This window comes from Corythoichthys intestinalis, chromosome 10 (genome assembly GCF_030265065.1).
Source record: "Corythoichthys intestinalis isolate RoL2023-P3 chromosome 10, ASM3026506v1, whole genome shotgun sequence".
In the NCBI taxonomy this organism is placed as follows: domain Eukaryota; kingdom Metazoa; phylum Chordata; class Actinopteri; order Syngnathiformes; family Syngnathidae; genus Corythoichthys; species Corythoichthys intestinalis.
The window spans coordinates 57,362,428-57,380,951 of NC_080404.1; the positions used below are offsets into that span (position 1 = coordinate 57,362,428).

Consider the following 18,524-nt stretch of genomic DNA (forward strand, 5'->3'; position numbering starts at 1 on the left):
CGTTTTATAGCATTTAAGCTAGCGGACTTTTGCTATGTAAGTTAGCCAGTTGTTCTTTTTTTGTACATAGATCCTCATTTAAAGAAAAAAAAAAAACTTTTTGAGGCTCAGCTCAGATATCTTAATTTTTAATGTTCCTTAGCCGATTACTCGATTATTCGAACTAACTAGTTCATCGATTAATCGACTCCTAAAATAATCGATAGCTGCAGCCCTAATACAAAGTATCATGATATATCAACATTTCGATATTTTGTCACACCCCTCCTGTCAACCACAAGTTGGCTGCAGGCAAGTTCGCCTAACACTGAAAGCGGATAAAGAAGAGGAATGAAAACAAAACATATTTCAGCTCATTTTTTAAAAAGAAATTAAATATCACTTTTCTGGGTGCGCCCTGTGAAGTGCTCGCTGAGTGTACAGAGCAAATTCAAAGTGAAAAAAAATTCTTCCGGTGAAAATCCCAGTCCAAATACAACAGTTCATGTTTGCCGAGTGCTCGGAGCTGCTTGTAATATTCGGGGTGTGGCGTCGATTCCGAGCAACTGATCCGTAACGAGACGGTCGAACGGCGACGCCGATGTTTGCTCAGCTTTACCGCATTTGCGTCTCTTTATGAAGCAGAACACCACTACGATACATATTCATTAACTCCGAATAACAGGAGAAATTCCATATTGCGTGATCTTAACAGATCCACGCACTCTTGGTCACATGACTAAACCAGGTGGCGCGGTAATACCGGTAACAATGGTGGCATTTCCACGCTGAAATTAATAGACTTTCGAGTTAAATATTCACCGTCGGGTATTGTGCTACTTTTAACGTCGCTTTCAATGGAAATGTTTGTTCAAGGAGGAGGAAACCAAAAAACAAGTCGAGATTAGAGGTTGAGGGTTTGAAGTGTTTTACGAATGCCGGTTAAGTGCCATTATGGTTTTCTTAAAGGGACATGCTGACAATTTTACAGGACACACCCTCTACAGATCCTAAACCATTTAAGATAATCTTTTAAAGTGATCCTTTAATTTAAATACATGTAGGCTCTAATAAACCACAATTGTTCTCTTGTACTAAAATATGTTGTTAGAAACACATAAAATGTTAAATCAATAGCAATATTTTATAATATGTAGTCCATATTTTGACCGTTAGTTGGCGCCATGGTTTGCGGGCTCGCAGTGATGACGTCATTGGTATCTTGCGTGTTCAACAATTGCTTATTGCTGCCTAAACTCGTGAAGTAAAATGCCACGATGTGCTGCTTTTGGATACAATTTCCAGTCAAATGGAAACAAGGGGAGTGAAGTGAGTGGTCAAGGTGGAATTAGAATTTTTTACTGAATAAATGTGCACAAGTGGAAGCTTCTCCCCATTTTTTGGTCCCTGTATGCACGCATCATACCCACCACGCGTTACAACTAGCGCCCGAACATTTTTCCTGGATCCTCAGTCAAGTAAGGGATCCGTCTATTTTCTGGATCTGACCGCGTCTGCAATATTGCCACGAAAGTTACGAATGCTGAAAAGCACCTCATACCCACTGTGAAGTATGGGGGTGTGTCAGTGATGCTGTGGGGTTGTTTTGCTTCCATAGGCCCTGGGAACCTTGTTAGGGTGCATGAAATCATGAATGATTTGAAAATACCAGGACATTTTAAATCAAAATCTGTTGCCCGAAAGCTGAAGATGGGTCGTCGCTGGGTCTTTCAGCAAGACAATGACCCTAAACATATGGCCAAATCTACACAGAAATGGTTCACCAGACACAAAATCAAGCTCCTCCCATGGCCATCTCAGTCCCCAGACCTTGTTTTGTTGGCAAAAGGGGGTTGTACAAAGTATCAAAACCAGGGGTGCTAATAATTGTGACACACATTATTTGATGTCAAATAATTTTTTCTTTACGTGGGATTTTTTCCCCACTGAATGAATGCACTTGTATTGAAGGTTGGATTTGTCTCTTTTTTTACATTAAGGTCCCATATTATTTGAAATTTTAAAAAAAATTAAAAGCTGAAAAACACATCTTTTTGAATATGGTGGAAAACACTCAGGTAACTTGAAATTCCGCTCTGAGACCCCCAAATTGGCCAAATTTCAAAATCGTCCGATATCCATGTGTGATACATCATTGGAAAGCTCAAAATCTCAATTTTCTGGGGGAAGAAAAATTTTGAACAGGAGGGCATTTAAAAAAAAAAAATTAAACAGCAAAATCCTAACTGGGGGTGAGAGCACGCGAGAGCATAATTAGAGACACAACGATTTTAACAAGATATTATCGAGTACTTACTTTTTTTCGATCAAAAAACTCCATGTAGCATGTATCACCGAGTGTCAAGACACAGCTGTGACATAGGCGGAGTTTGACTTTTGGGGTGGGGGGGGGGCACAAGATGTTGATGACGCAGCGTCAGCAATAAAATTAACTTACAAGAATATTTACAATAATAAGTTGGAAATGAGCATTTTTTTTGTTTCCCATCATTCTTGAGGGGAATTCTAAATCAGGCTGCTTAGGACAGCTAAACTTTTCACCAAGATAGCCATCCATTGAATATGGTACGCCCGCCGGTGTCGTGCCAATGTAGTTACCCCAGTCAAAAATTGTATCCCCTGGGCGGAGCCATATAGAGGTAGATTTGTGTCTTCATTATTCGTTCAAAAAAAATATGTTTGAATAAGGGCTGTCAAAATTATCATGTTAACGGGCGGTAATTAATTTTTTAAATTAATCACGTTAAAATATTTGACGCAATTAACGCACATGCATTAAACATCAAACATTAAAATGATAGCACAGTGAAATGTGCACTTGTTGAGTTTTTCGGAGTTTTGTCGCCCTCTGCTGGCGCTTGGGTGCGACTGATTTTATAGGCTTCAGCACCCATGAGCATTGTGGAAGTAATTATTTCAACCATGGCGGGCTACTAGTTTATTTTTTGATTGAACATTTTACAAATTTTATTGAGAACATTAAGAGGGGTTTTAATATAAAATTTCTATAACTTGTACTAACATTTATCTTTTAAGAACTACAAGTCTTTCTATCCATGGATCGCCTTAACAGAATGTTAATGCCATCTTGTTGATTTATTGTTATAATAAACAAATACAGTACTTATGTACCGTATGTTGAATGTATATATCCATCTTGTGTCTCATCTTTCCATTCCAACAATAATTTACAGAAAAATATGGCATATTTTATAGATGGTTTAAATTGCGATTAATTGTGATTAATTACGATTAATTAATTTTTGAGCTGTAATTAACTCGATTAAAAATCGTTTGACACCCCTAGTTTGAATGCAAAAATACATCTGAAACTCAAAAAAAATGCATTTGAAAGCTATTTTTCTTTGAATTTTTTTTTTGTTTTTGATTAAAGTCTTTTTTTTTTTTTTTTTGATTGAAGCAACTTATTTGATTGAAGTAATGTTGTTTCGCGTTTAGGCCACACTTTGGCTAGGACATTTGAGCCTATTATTCAAGCAAAAACAAGTTGCTTCAAACAAAAAATATATATTTTACACGAAAAATCGCTTCAATCAAAAAAAGAAAAATTTCAATCATAGAAAAAAAGTTTTTGAATACAAAAAAATATTTGAGACTGAAATATTTGCATTTGAACACTTGATTTTTAATCTAAAAAGTTTTCTTTGATTTTAGCAATCCTTTTTTTTTGTTTGGGCCATATTATGGGTAGGACATTTGTGTCTAAATCATTCATTCCCCATTAAAGTTGCTAAATCATTCATTCCCCATAAAAGTTGCTCCAATCAACAACAAAAAAATTCATACAAAGAAATCATTTGAAAAATAAATTGCCCTCCTCTATTTTTTTTTTAATAATATGCAAAGCAAATGACAGTCTAAGGTGCTGGTCACATGATCTGTTTTGAAAAATAATTTTGACCCCTTATAAAAATATCATTTTTTGTTCATTCCATTCATTTTTGTTGTTTGCTTTATTGCTTTACAACTTTTAGTCAAAGTCAATTACATGCAATGACACTTTTTGGCCACCAGGGGGAGCCTGCCCCCCCCCCCTGGCTCCCCTTAAACTCCGCTTATGAGCTGTGAATGGCCACAGCCGGATTTGGGGGGGATTTTATGGGTGAAACATGGTAATATAACAAGGGTCACGATGTAGAAATCACAGACATCAAGGAGTGGTCGAGATTTTCTTTTTCATATATTTACTCTTTTAAACGTTTTTTATAAATTGTTCTTTGTTTGGATCGATTATTTATCATCTAAAATATCGGGGGGAAATGCGACAGTAACGGAAAAAAATACAATTAAGCGATAGCTATGAGGTAGATATTCGTGACTTTTTTAGAGACGCCAATTTTTTGTTTAAAAGATTATAATATGCGAGTAAATAATTTTTTAACGTTTTTTTTTTTTTTTTTAACTAAATATTAGACATTATTAATTCTTAGCTCAAAATGACATACATTTTGAATGATAAATATTACCTTATTTTTATGTCTGGGTTGAAACAAAAGCGGTTGCGTGACGTCTGTAAACAGGGGATTCCAGGGTACAACGGACAAATTAAAAATCGTTCAGGGGCTTAATGCGCCATGAATCTGCTATGGCAGCATATAGACATATTGTTCTATCAAACACAACAGTTCTTTTGGCTTAAAATACAGCAGTTTATTTTAAAGAGGGGTGCAAGAGCAGAAACTGCTTTTTCAGTCTTTTTTGTGTTTTCCGCCAACCTTAAAGTCTGGTTTCATTCTTTAATTTTCTTTAAGTTTATATATTTTATTAAATTAATACTCTTTTGAATATCTAAAAATCATGAATAATAATACTAATAAAATATCAATATAATTCAGACCTGGAGTCCACATGCAGTATGTGGGCAGGACACATAGGGTTAATAGTTGTTTTGAGTTCATTTTGTCTACACTTATATTTTAGTCGAATTTTTCTTTTGTCCCAGACCATAGTTAATGTTGGTTTAAATATCTGACATGTTTCGGCGGACACTTCCACCTTCATCAGTGACTCACCGGTGTAAGTGTGACGCGTCTTCTTATCAGCTGATGGATGAAGGCGTGACTCACCTGTCAGATGGACATGCGAGTCACGCCCTTTGCTGACCGTTCACTCTTTCAAGATGCTGGTCCAGGTAGTAGAGAGTATGTACGCCCACTCGTCCCTGTTGATGGTCCTCGGGCCCCGCTTCTGGATTTTGCAACTTATTATATGAAATTCTATGCAAATCATGCAAAAAATCATACATCGGAGAGACAGGAAGAAGCTTTATTACAAGAAAAACAGAACGAAAGAAGGAATGTGAGAAGCAGACAGCAATAAGAAATACAAGGGCAACAAAAGAAAAAGCGCAACAGGAACACCACAAGTCAGCAGTCACCGACCACTGCAAAATGGAAAATCACATTATGGACTGAGAAAGCCCAGAGTCACCTGCAACAAAGAAAACAAACATCAGCGCTGAATTAGGAGGCCATTGAAATCCGCAAGCGGGGCCTGAGTACCATCAACAGGGACGAGGGGGCGTACATGCTCTCTACTACCTGGACCAGCATCCTGGAAGACTGAAGTGACAGCAGAGGGCGTGACTCGCCTGTCTAATCTGACAGGTGAGTCACGCCTTCATCCATCAGCTGATAAATGACGCGCCACACCAACATCAGTGACACTGTAATGAAGGCAGAAGTAGTCGCTGAAACATATCAGGTAAATAAAACAACCTAAAACACATTGTCTGGAATAAAAGAAAATTCAACTAAACTAAACAAACAAACATATGAAATTAAATACATAACATTCTCTTCTGTAGGTTTGACCATCTGGCAGAGGTAAAACAGTTACTCAGACTATTAAGCGTTAAATATCTAGCTGAGTCTGAGACAGGACCAGGACTGAATGAATACCAAGTGTTGGGAGGGTTGAGACCATGACAGGTTGTAACCGAGTAAAGCTGAGACCAAGAGAAGAGTCAGGACCAAGACTTTGAGGGGTCATGACCGAGATGGGATAAATCCTAGACAAGTCGAGACTGAGACGACGTTAAGACTAAGACATTCGAGAGTCGAGACCGAAAGAGAGCAAAATCGAGACAAGCTGAGACTGACATTAGACCGACCAAGACTTTGGGAAGTCGAGAATGAAACAGGATAAATCCTAGACAACCCGAGATTCAGACAAGAGGAAGACTGCGTTAAGACCAAGGCAATGGGGAGTCGAGACCGAAAGAGGCCAAAATCAAGAAAAGTTGAGACTGACATTAGACCGACCAAGACTCCACACCAAGATCTCGGGGAGTCATGCCCGGCACAGGATGAATCCTAGACAAGCCATGACTGAGAAACAGCCGAGACTACTTTTTAGACCAAGACATTGGGGAGTCGAGACAGAGAGATACCAAAATCGAGACAAGCTGAGACTGACAATACACTGACCAAGACTCAAGACCAAGATCTTGGGGAGTCGTGACCGGCACAGGACGAATCCTAGAGAAGCCATGACTGAGAAACGACCAAGACTACTTTTTAGACCAAGACATTGGAGAGTTCAGACAGAGAGAGGCCAAAATCAAGACAAGCTGAGACTGACATTAGACCGACCAAGACTTAGGGGAGTCATGACTGAGACAACAACTCAAGATCAAGACTTCAGGGAGTCATGACTGAGACAAGGCGAATCCTAGACACACCGAGACTGAGACTAGACGAAGAATGTGTTAAGACCAAGACATTGGGGAGTCGAGACTGAGAGATACCAAAATCGAGACAAGCTGAGAGTGACATTACACTGACCAAGACTCAAGACCAAGATCTTGGGGAGTCATGACCGGCACAGGACAAATCCTAGAGAAGCCATGACTGAGAAACGACCGAGACTACTTTTCAGACCAAGACATTGGAGAGTTGAGACAGAGAGAGGCCAAAATCAAGACAAGCTGAGACTGACATTAGACCGACCAAGACTTAGGGGAGTCATGACTGAGACAACAACTCAAGATCAAGACTTCGGGGAGTCATGACTGAGAAGAGGCGAATCCTAGACACACCAAGACTGAGACTAGACGAAGACTGTGTTAAGACCAAGACATTGGGGAGTCGAGACAGGGAGATACCAAAATCGAGACAAGCTGAGACTGACATTACACTGACCAAGACCAAGATCTCGGGGAGTCATGACCGGCACAGGACGAAGAAGTCATGACTAAGAAACAGCCGAGTCTACTTTTTAGACCAAGACATTGGAGAGTTGAGACAGAGAGAGGCCAAAATCAAGACAGGCTGAGACATTAGACCGACCAAGACTTAGGGGAGTCGTGACTGAGACGACTCATGATCAAGGAGTCATGACTGAAACGAGGCGAATCCTAGACACACCGAGACTGAGACTAGACGAAGGCTGTAATAAGAACAAGACACTGGTCAAAATCGAGACAAGCTGAGACTGACATTAGACCAGTAATGACGCAAGATCAAGGAGTTGAGTAGTCATGATTGCGACAGGACAAATGCTAAAAAAGTCGAGACTGAGTAAAGACTACTGTATGTTTACTCCAGACTGAGAAAGGGGACAAAATGAGACCCAGACAAGAAATAGGCCGAGTCAACACCAAGACAAACAGACACAGAGAAGAAGAAAAACAAGATAAGCTGATACCAAGCTCAGAACAGTTTCGGAACATCTTCGACAGCTTTAACCATGATACATATTTTTCCCAAATGGCCATCAGGTTTTCGGCGGTCTGGTGTGGATCCTGGTGGCGTCCACCCATGTGTATCCGGAACACCCGCTGGGCTGGGTCATGTTCGTCTCAGTCTTCTGCTTTGTCTTCACCACGCTCTGGTTCTTCCTCTTCATATGCGGCGCCAATCAGAACAGCTTTTGGCCGGCGTTGGTAGGACTGATCGAGATGCATACAGTCAATTCCACCGGACGTCAGCTAAAATGTTTCTCTCCTTTGGCCGCAGGACACGTACTACCATTTCTTGGCGGTAGTTTTCTACCTGAGCGCGTCGGTGATCCTGGCCTACATCACTGTTCTTAAAGGTTGGGGCTTCACCATCAACTCGGGGGGCACTGTGTCCATTGTGCCCCTCATCGGTGAAGGCCTAAAGATCTATAGACTGGACATCGCTGCCGTGGTGGGATTTCACACACAAACACGTCAATTATAACATGCCTATATTGTGAGGACCATATACAAGTAGTGCCTGGGTTACGAACAAATTCCGTTCCTACGTTGGCGACGTACAGTGTATCACAAAAGTGAGCGTTTCTGCAGATATTTAAGTACATCTTTTCATGGGACAACACTGAAAAAAATGACACTTTGACACAATGAAAAGTAGTCTTTGTGCAGCTTAAATAATAGAGTTGATTTATTTTCCCCTCAAAATATAGCCATTAATATCTAAACCCCTGACAACAAAAGTGAGTACACCCCTAAGAAACTACATCTCTAAATGTCCAGATTGAGTACTGCCTGTCATTTTCCCTCCAAAATGTCATGTGACTCGTTACAGGAGTGCTATCAGCATTGCTGCAGAGATAGAAGAGGTGGGGGGTCAGCCTGTTAGTGGTCAGACCATACGCCGCACTCTACATCAAATTGGTGTGCATGGCTGTCACCCCAGGAGGAAGCCCCTTCTGAAGACGGTACACCAGAAAGCCCGCCCGTCTCATCAGAACATAGGACATGGTTCCAGTACTCCATGTGCTTTGTTGACATGTCTTCAGCAAACTGTTTGCGGCCTTTCTTCTGTACCGTCTTCAGAAGAGGCTTCCTCCTGGGGTGACAGCCATGCGTACCAATTTGATGTATGGGCATTACTGAATGCTTATGACAGATGTCATCCGGCAAATGATTTCACTAATCCCATTTATGTCTAGTTCGGATCTTTTACATCCATTCAAAAGTGAGATCATTTGTCGGATAACACTCTGTTATTAAGTCTATGGTTTGATCATGGACAGACATGTAGAAAAGTTCTCCTCACACATAGTGCCATGTTAGCTGCACAACTGCACGCCGCTCTCTCACAATGTCTTCGCCGTGTAGTTCAGCATTAATTTACGCCATATTCGTGTTGACCATATGGCCGCCACGCGCTCCTCCGACGTCGGCCGGTTTGTCTGCCGGTCATTCTCCAGCTGCTTCCCCGGCAAACGAGCTCTCCTGCCTACAGCAGGGGAACGACGAGCTATAACTTGCTCGCCACCAGGCGGGTTGTCGATTGTCATCGCCGATCGCCGGCCGTCGTGTGACATGAACCGGGGTAGTTTTGTGTGATTTTTCGCTCCGAAAGGCAAGAATAAGACTTTGAAACATCACTCGGTTCGGGTTAGCAAGTCGGCTAGCTGTCACGCCCCCTGGTTTGTTTACGTTGTCGGGGCAGGGAAATGACAAAAGCCGGACTAACTCTGGTGGCATGAAATACCATTTGGCAGTTGGCAGTTTTGACCATTATGCAGTAATTTTGCCGTCGTACTGAATAAATGCATTTTTAATATTTCATATTCCATTTAGTACAAGACTATTATTTGTCACAAAAAATACTTAGATAAAAAGAATATCCTTTAAAAATATTGGAGTAGAGAGATTGAAACAATGATGACATTTTGCTGCTCCGTGTTGTATTTTCCTCGTTGTGAATCTGCCCTCTCAATGGGCTGATTCTAAATCAGCTGAAATCGCGACCCTGCCGACGTCATCCTCCAGCTGGGGACGCTAGAGCGCTATAATGAAAGGCGTGGCTAAACGGGAGAAAGGCTCATTTCTCGTCATCTGCGCTTTGGCGAATTGTTTTGGCCCACTTTTTTTTATCCTGTCATAGGCACTTTAAAGTGCGTACGACAGGATGACAAAAAAGTCTTAAATAGCATTATTATGTGAATTAAAATCCTATTTTGAGGTGATTCGACAAAATATAACAATTTGGCAAAGCGAAGATTACGAGAAATTTGTCTTTTAATCTGCCGTCTAGCCACGCCTACCATTATAGGGCTCTAGCGTCCCCAACAGGTGGATGACGGTGACAATGCAGACCATTGAGGGGGAATGATTCATAACAAGGAAAATGCGACGAACAGAGCCGCAAAAAGTCATTGTTTTAGTCTCTCTACTCCAATATTTTTAAAGGATATTCTTTTTATAAAGTATTTTTCCCAATTGCTAAATAAAATGCTATGGTCATGACAAATAACAATCTTGTGCTAAATGGAATATGAAATAATAAAAATGCATTTTTTCAGTACAACATGGCAAAATGACTCCATAATGGTCAAAACTGTCGACTTCACCTTTACTGTCGCACCTCCCGAACGATTTTTTATGCCACCTAAATCGGGCTTATGTCATTTCCTTTCCCCGGCTTCGGAGAATGTAAACAAACCAAGAGGCGTGACAGCTAGCCAACCTGCTAACCCGAACCGAGGGACGTCTCAAAGTCTTATTTTCGCTTTTCCAGGTGAAAAATCACACAAAACTAGCCTGGATCATGTCACACTGGCGCGGGGTTGTCGATTGTCTTCGCCGATCGGCAACCCGCCCAGCGGAGAGCAAGTTACAGCTCGTTCCCCTGCTACTATGGACAGGAGAGCTTGGCGGGGAAGCAGCTGGAGAGTACCGCCAGACAAACGAGCCGACTTCGGAGGAATGCGTAGCTGCCACATGGTCAACACGAATATAATGAAAAATAATGCTTTGCTACACGGCGACGACGTAAACAAACAGCGGCATGCAGTTGTTGTGCAGCTAACATGATGTGAACAGAATGTGTCTTAGGAAATCTTTTTTACTTGCCCATCCATAATGAAACGTAAGTAAATAGTCCTTTATTAAAAGGAAGTTTGTAGTGTTTACTTTGTAATCGCTGTATTCGCGGCTATTTTAACATAAAGTTGCAATTTCTGATCGGGTGGGAAATTTGACAGAACAACAGACACATGAAGAGGGCAATAAACTGAGTATAGTGCTCTCCCGGCAGGGGGATTTGTGACTCGGTCATCGGCCGAGTGGAGAAGGAGCATGTCAGCCACAAAATGCAAGCCACCTACGTATTAAAACGTGTTCCATGATTCCAGTATTTGACATAATACAAAACACGATGTTTACTCAGTTCCTCGTAAATCCAATGGTCCCACAGTAGTAGGGCTTGTTTTGGCCAATATCTAGCGGTGAATGGGAACCTTTTGAAACCCCAAAAAGGCTCACGCCTCTCCCTGGAGCAGCAAAATTTTTCTGCAGCCGTTTGGCTGGCGTGATGCAAAAAATTTACGAATTAATCCGCAAAATCAGCTAAATCCTTAGTCCTTCTCATTCAACAGTACTGCTGGATAGTGAGAGGACTCCTTCTACCGGACACATCAAAGCGCACTCTTTCTCAACTCAAGACTGGAGCTGGAAGTCACTCATTTTCATGGCGTGGGATTCAAAAAACTAAATAACTATAGCGATCACTTCCACACACATCCAAGCGGTCCATTTCATTCAGGAGCATAAAATACCGCGGAAAAGCTTTTTGCTGTCATAGGCACTTTAAAGTCAATTATAACGACAGAATTTCCAAAGTATTCTAAACTGTATTTTGATAAAAACATCTACAGTGGGGAAAATAAGTATGTAGTCAACCACCAATTGTGCAAGTTCTGCTACTTGAAAAGATTAGAGAGGCCTGTAATTGTCATTATGGGTAAACCTTAACCATGGGAGACAGAATGTGGAAAAAAACAGAAAATCACATTGTTTGATTTTTAAAGAATTTATTTGCAAATCATGGTGGAAAATAAGTATTTGGTCACCTACAAACAAGCAAGATTTCTGGCTGTCAAAGAGGTCTAACTTCTTCTAACGAGGTCTAACGAGGCTCCACTCGTTACCTGTATTAATGGCACCTGTTTTAACTCATTATCGGTGTAAAAGACACCTGTCCACAATATCAGTCAGTCACACGCCAAACTCCACTATGGCCAAGACCAAAGAGCTGTCGAAGGACACCGGAGACAAAATTGTAGACCTGCACCAGGCTGGGAAGACTGAATCTGCAATACGTAAAACGCTTGGTGTAAAGAAATCAACTGTGGGAGCAATTATTAGAAAATGGAAGACATACAAAACCACTGATAATCTCCCTCGATATGGGGCTCTATGCAAGATCTCACCCCATGGCGTCAAAATGATAACAAGAACGGTGAGCAAAAATCCCAGAACCACACAGGGGGACCTAGTGAATGACCTACAGAGAGCTGGGACCACAGTAACAAAGGCTACTATCAGTAACACAATGCGTCGCCAAGGACTCAAATCCTGCACTGCCAGACGTGTCCCCCTGCTGAAGAAAGTACACGTCCAGGCCCATTTGCGGTTCGCTAGAGAGCATTTGGATGATCCAGAAGAGGATTGGTCAGATGAAACCAAAATATTGCTTTTTGGTAGAAACACAGGTTTTCGTGTTTGGAGGAGAAAGAATACTGAATTGCATCCGAAGAACACCATACCCACTGTGAAGCATGGGGGTGGAAACATGCTTTGGGGCTGTTTTTCTGCAAAGGGACCAGGACGACTGATCTGTGCAAAGGAAAGAATGAATGGGGCCATATATCGAGAGATTTTGAGTGAAAAGCTCCTTCCATCAGCAAGGGCATTGAAGATGAGACGTGGCTGGGTCTTTCAGCATGGCAATGATCCCAAACACACAGCCATGGCAACAAAGGAGTGGCTTCGTAAGAAGCGTTTCAAGGTCCTGGAGTGGTCTAGCCAGTCTCCAGATCTCAACCCCATTGAAAATCTGTGGAGGGAGTTGAAAGTCCGTGTTGTCCAACGACAGCCTCAAAACATCACTGCTCTACAGGAGATCTGCATGGAGGACTGGGCCAAAATACCAGCAACAGTGTGTGAAAAGATTGTGAAGAGTTACAGAAAACGTTAGGCCTCCGTTATTGCCAATAAAGGGTACATAACAAAGTATTGAGATGAACTTTTGGTATTGACCAAATACTTATTTTCCACCATGATTTGCAAATAAATTCTTTACAAATCAAACAATGTGACCCCCCCCCCCCCCCCCAACATTCTGTCTCTCATGCTTGAGGTTTACCCATGATGACATTTACAGGCCTCTCTCATATTTTCAAGTGGGAGAACTTGCACAATTAGTGGTTGACTAAATACTTATTTGTCCCACTGTAAATATTGCCAGCACGATATAAAATGTTCTTGTCTTTTCTGATCTACGTTTATTCATTTGTTGTGATGTCATCCAGGTGATGTCACACGTGGCCACTCTCCTCTACTTCCTGCACGCCATCTTCTCCGCCATCCGATGGAAGAGAGCCTAAACGGGAAATAAAATAAATAAGTAAAGAGTAAGAAAGTAAAAAGTCCTTTATCTAATAATTTTAACACAAAGTTGCAATTTCTGATCGGGTTGGATATTTGACAGAACACCAGGCACATGAAGAGGGCAATAAACCGAGTATAGTGCTTTCCTGGCAGGGGGATGTGCGACTCGGTCATCGGCCGAGTGGAGAAGGAGCATGTCAGCCACAAAATGCAAGCCACCTACGTATTAAAATGATGACAGTATTTATACAAAACACGATGTTTACTCACTTCCTCGTAAATCCAATGGTCCCGCAGTAGTAGGGTTTGTTTTGGCCAATATCCACTGGTGAATAGGAACCTTTTGAAATCGCAAAAAAGGCTCACGCCTCTCCCTGGTGCAGCAAAATTTTTCTGCAGCCGTTTGGCTGGCCTGATGCGAAAAATAAACAAATTAATCCGCAAAATCAGATGGAGTCCTTAGTCCTTCTCATACAACAGTACTGCTGGATAGTGAGAGGACTCCTTCTACCGGACACGTCACAGCGCATTCTTTCTCAACTCGAGACTGGAGCCGGAAGACACTTATTTTCATGGCGCATGATTCAAAAAACATAATAAATAGAGCGATCGCTTCCACACACATCCAAGCGGTCCATTTCATTCAGGAGCATATAATAACGCGGAAAATATGAAAAAAACATGCTTTTTGCTGTCATAGGCACTTTAATGACAGGATTTCCACATTATTCTAAACTGTATTTTGACAAAAACATCTACAGTGGGGCAAATACTAAGTATTTAGTCAACCACCAATTGTACAAGTTCTCCTACTTGATAAGATTAGAGAGGCCTGTAATTGTCAACATGGGTAAACCTCAACCATGAGAGACAGAATGTGGAAAAAAAAAAAACAGAAAATCACATTGTTTAATTTTTAAAGAATTTATTTCCAAATTAGAGTGCAAAAAAAGTATTTGGTCACCTACAAACAAGCAAGATTTCTGGCTGTCAAAGAGGTCTAACTTCTTCTAACGAGGTCTAACGAGGCTCCACTCGTTACCTGTATTAATGGCACGTGTTTTAACTCATTATCGCTATAAAAGACACCTGTCCACAAACTCAGTCAGTCACACTCAAAACTCCATTATGGCCAAGACCAAAGAGCTGTCGAAGGACACCAGAGACAAAATTGTAGACCTGCACCAGGCTGGGAAAACTGAATCTGCAATAAGTAAAACGCTTGGTGTTAAAAAATTAACTGTAGGAGCAATTATTAGAAAATGGAAGACAAACAAAACCACTGATAATCTCCCTTGATCTGGGGCTCTATGCAAGATCTCACCTTGTGGCGTCAAAATGATAACAAGAACGGTGAGCAAAACCCCCAGAACCACATGGGGGTACCTAGTGAATGACCTACAGAGAGCTGGGACTACAGTAACAAAGGCTACTTTCAGTAACACAATGCACAGCCAGGGACTCAAATCCTGCACTGCCAGATGTGTCCCCCTGCTGAAGCCAGTACATGTCCAGGCCAGTCTGCGGTTCGCTAGAGAGCATTTGGATGATCCAGAAGAGGTCTGGGAGAATGTGTTATGGTCAGATGAAACCAAAATAGAACTTTTTGGTAGAAACACAGGTTTTCGTGTTTGGAGGAGAAAGAATACTGAATTGCATCCGAAGAACACCATTCCCACTGTGAAGCATGGGGGTGGAAACATCATGCTTTGGGGCTATTTTTCTGTATAGGGACCAGGACGACTGATCTGTGCAAAGTAAAGAATGAATGGGGCCATGTATCGAGGGATTTTGAGTGAAAATCTCCTTCCATCAGCAAGGGCATTGAATATGATACGTGGCTGGGTCTTTCAGCATGACAATGATCCAAAACACACAGCCAGGGCAACGAAGGAGGTGCTTCGTAAGAAGTGTTTCAAGTTCCTGGAGTGGCCTAGCTAGTCTCCAGATCTCAACCCCATAGAAAATCTATGGAGGGAGTTGAAAGTCCGTGTTGCCCAACGACAGCCCCAAAACATCACTGCTCTAGAGGAGATCTGCATGGAGGAGTGGGCCAAAATACCAGCAACAGTGTGTGAAAAGCTTGTGAAGAGTTTGCTTTATTGCCAACAAAGGGTACATGACAAAGTACTGAGATGAACTTTTGGTATTGAGCAAACACTTATTTTCCACCATGATTTGCAAATAAATTCTTTAAAAATCAAACAATGTGATTTTCTGTTGTTTTTTTTTTCACATTCTGTCTCTCATGGTTGAGGTTTAACCATGTTGACAATTACAGGCTTCTCTAATATTTTCAAGTGGGAGAACTTGCACTATTAGTGGTTGACTACATACTTATTTGCCCCACTGTAAATATTGCCAGAACGATATAAAATGTTCTCGTCTTTTCTGACCAATGTTTATTCGTTTGTTGTGATGTCATCCAGGTGATGTCACACGTGGCCACTCTCATCTACTTCCTGCACGCCATCTTCTCCGCCATCCGATGGAGAGCCTCAACGGGGTTAACCTCAACTTGAACACAGAACCACTTATTCATACTTTTATTATTATTATTATATTCTTTTTTTTAGAGATATCTCTTACAGGCAAGTCATATGACTGAATGAGCAGCAAACAAATTCAATGTCAAATGTAGGGTTTTTACTTATTAAATCAGTAGAGAAGACCAAATTATACCATTTTTGTCATCCGTAAATATATATTTTTGACATCATTTCAGGTGTAGTTTCATGCGGAAGTGGAATGAGTCTTTAAGTAATTTAGTTTTTTTTTTAGAAACGAAATGAAAATTCAAATTCTGTAGCCCCTTAAGGAGATTTAAAAATGACTTAAAAAGTTATTATATTGAAGCAACAAATACAAAAGATTTTATTTTTTAAAATGTTATTGCTTTTTTTTTTTTTTTTCACATCTTATTCGCATGTTCCTATGTTTATAGAGTTAAAAAACAAACTCCAATTATAAAATAATAATGTTTGATGATTTTTTTTTCAAGAAATATAGGGAAATAAATATAAAAATATGCACACCAAAAACATAAGATGAAGGATTTAAAATTTTGAAGGCTTAACAACCACCACATACCATATTTTTCAGACTATAAATCGCAGTTATTTTTTCATAGTTTGATCGGGGGTGCGACTTATACTAGAAATTATGATCATTTCACATGTTATTTTTACACAAAACCGCCAGAGGGCGCTGAAGGCCTTTGTTTCAACATTGGCGGTAACCAAAAAAACATCACTTGGTTGTTTATGCGTCATACCGTCCATTTATTTGATTTTTATTTTAAAATTGCCATTCAAGATGACATGTCTTCTTCTTGGCGTTACTCCTGTGCAACTTAGAAAAAGGATAAAAATTGTATTCAAAACAAACCAAAAAAAAAAAAAAAAATCAGTTCTAACAACTTTGTGCATGAAGATGCTCACTATTGCATCAGTTTGTTTACGACTTACATGTCAAACACCTTCAACCCTTTTTAATTATGCTTTTTATAATTTTTTTTAAATGATCGCTTTGTCACGTGATTGCTTATAGTTGGATGAAAAATGCTCACTTTTTGTATATACTTGATTAATGATCTCACTTTACAGCTCTATTTACAAATCTTCAATGTGAAATAAAAAGAGTAGAGTTCCGAATTGTCTCCCCGAGTCATGTTTCGATGCCACTGACGGCAATAGATGTCCAAATTCGTGCAGGATATGTTTGCAGTATGAAATGGTAGAGGTGAAATTTTAGAGGTCATGAGGTTAAAGGTCAAAGAGGTCAGAAAATGAGTTTTGCAATAATACATTTTGACTCATGAAACAAAAGTTATTAGTAACTAGTTATTAGTTACAATTAATTCCACGACGATGCTCGCTACTCATTATCCTGCTTTGCAGCCATTGACGGCGATAGATGTCCAATCCCCCAAATGAATAGGAAGTGACTCAAAATCAACAGGGAGTAACCTGTAAATGCCCATAAGACCTTTTTGTTATATTGTCACAGCCCTTGACTTCAAACAGTCATCAATTCATTTAATGGTTTTTAAGCACTGCAAATGTAATAATTATGATATAGGTGAGATATATACAAAAAAATCAGTGATTTTTACATGTATACATGCATATATAGTAACATTTATAGAAAATATTTTCGGTGTATTTTCTGTTTCCACGTGTAAACATATCTATTTGGATTTAAGTTTTTTTAATCCAATTGGATCATTCAACACTTCGTTATCGATTCCTCCAATTTCTTTTCAGTGTTTTTTTTTTTTTTTTTTTTATGGTAAGACCTTCAAATTGGCCATTTCATTTGCCATTAAAAAGTAATAACAACCACCAAATAATAATAATTAAATTGGCCATTTTCATTTGCCATGAAGAAGCCCTAACCCTAACCCTAAACACCAAAAAACACCCAACTTTGGTACCCCGCACAGGTCAGGCCTGTGAATGAAAACTCACCATTTTGATATGCGCAAATTTTGTTGAGGTTTTAAGCATGTTCAGAACTTCAAATTGGCCATTTTCGTTTGCCTTAAAGAAGCCCTAACCCTAAACCCTAACTCTAAACCCTGACCCTAATCCCCAAATAACGCCCGACTTTGGTACCCTGCCCAGGTCAGGCCCGTGGATGAAAACTCACCATTTTGATAACTTAACATCGCATATGTCTCATGAAGAGTCTTACCAATTTTGAGGAGGATCCAACTAACTGCATTGGCGCAATGGTCTCAAACATGCACGCTGGTTTTCGACAAAAATGGCATGTTTTTCAACATCCAATGCACAATACTCGATTTCCTGTTGGGTTTGGAATATGGGAGCAAGAGACTTTTTGAAACATTTTTACACAAGGTATCATCTCCCCAATTTCATTGCTCTACGTTGAAAAAACCAAAATGGAGACGCCTCTTTTTATTTTATTTTTTTTAATTCCAGGGTGCGCCACTGAGCCATTTTGTGACATATTTTTACAACGTTGCCAAATTATTGAAATTTTTGCAAAATTTTGGTGAGTTTTTGAGCATGTTAAGACCTCCAAATTGGCCATTTTCATTTGCCATGAAGAAGCCCTAACCCTAAACACCATAAAAAAAACTTTGGTACCCCGCACAGGTCAGGCCCGTGAATGAAAACTTACCATTTTGATATGTGCAAATTTTGTT

At 40.3% G+C, this 18,524-nt stretch overlaps 1 protein-coding gene across 2 annotated transcripts in view; it reads left to right on the forward strand.

Annotated features, from left to right (window-relative positions):
- LOC130923311 (myelin and lymphocyte protein-like) overlaps positions 1-17,043 on the forward strand; it is a 32,543-nt gene extending 15,500 nt beyond the window's left edge. The window contains exons 2-5 of one of the 2 annotated variants that reach the window (XM_057848934.1): positions 7,742-7,906; positions 7,980-8,153; positions 13,273-13,374; positions 15,781-17,043. In XM_057848934.1, coding sequence (XP_057704917.1) covers positions 7,742-7,906; positions 7,980-8,153; positions 13,273-13,347 — 414 coding nt within the window. In that variant the 3' untranslated portion in view covers positions 13,348-13,374; positions 15,781-17,043. The remainder of the gene's footprint in view (positions 1-7,741; positions 7,907-7,979; positions 8,154-13,272; positions 13,375-15,780) is intronic. The other variant, XM_057848933.1, reaches the window with a different exon arrangement.
- Positions 17,044-18,524: the final 1,481 nt, after the last annotated feature.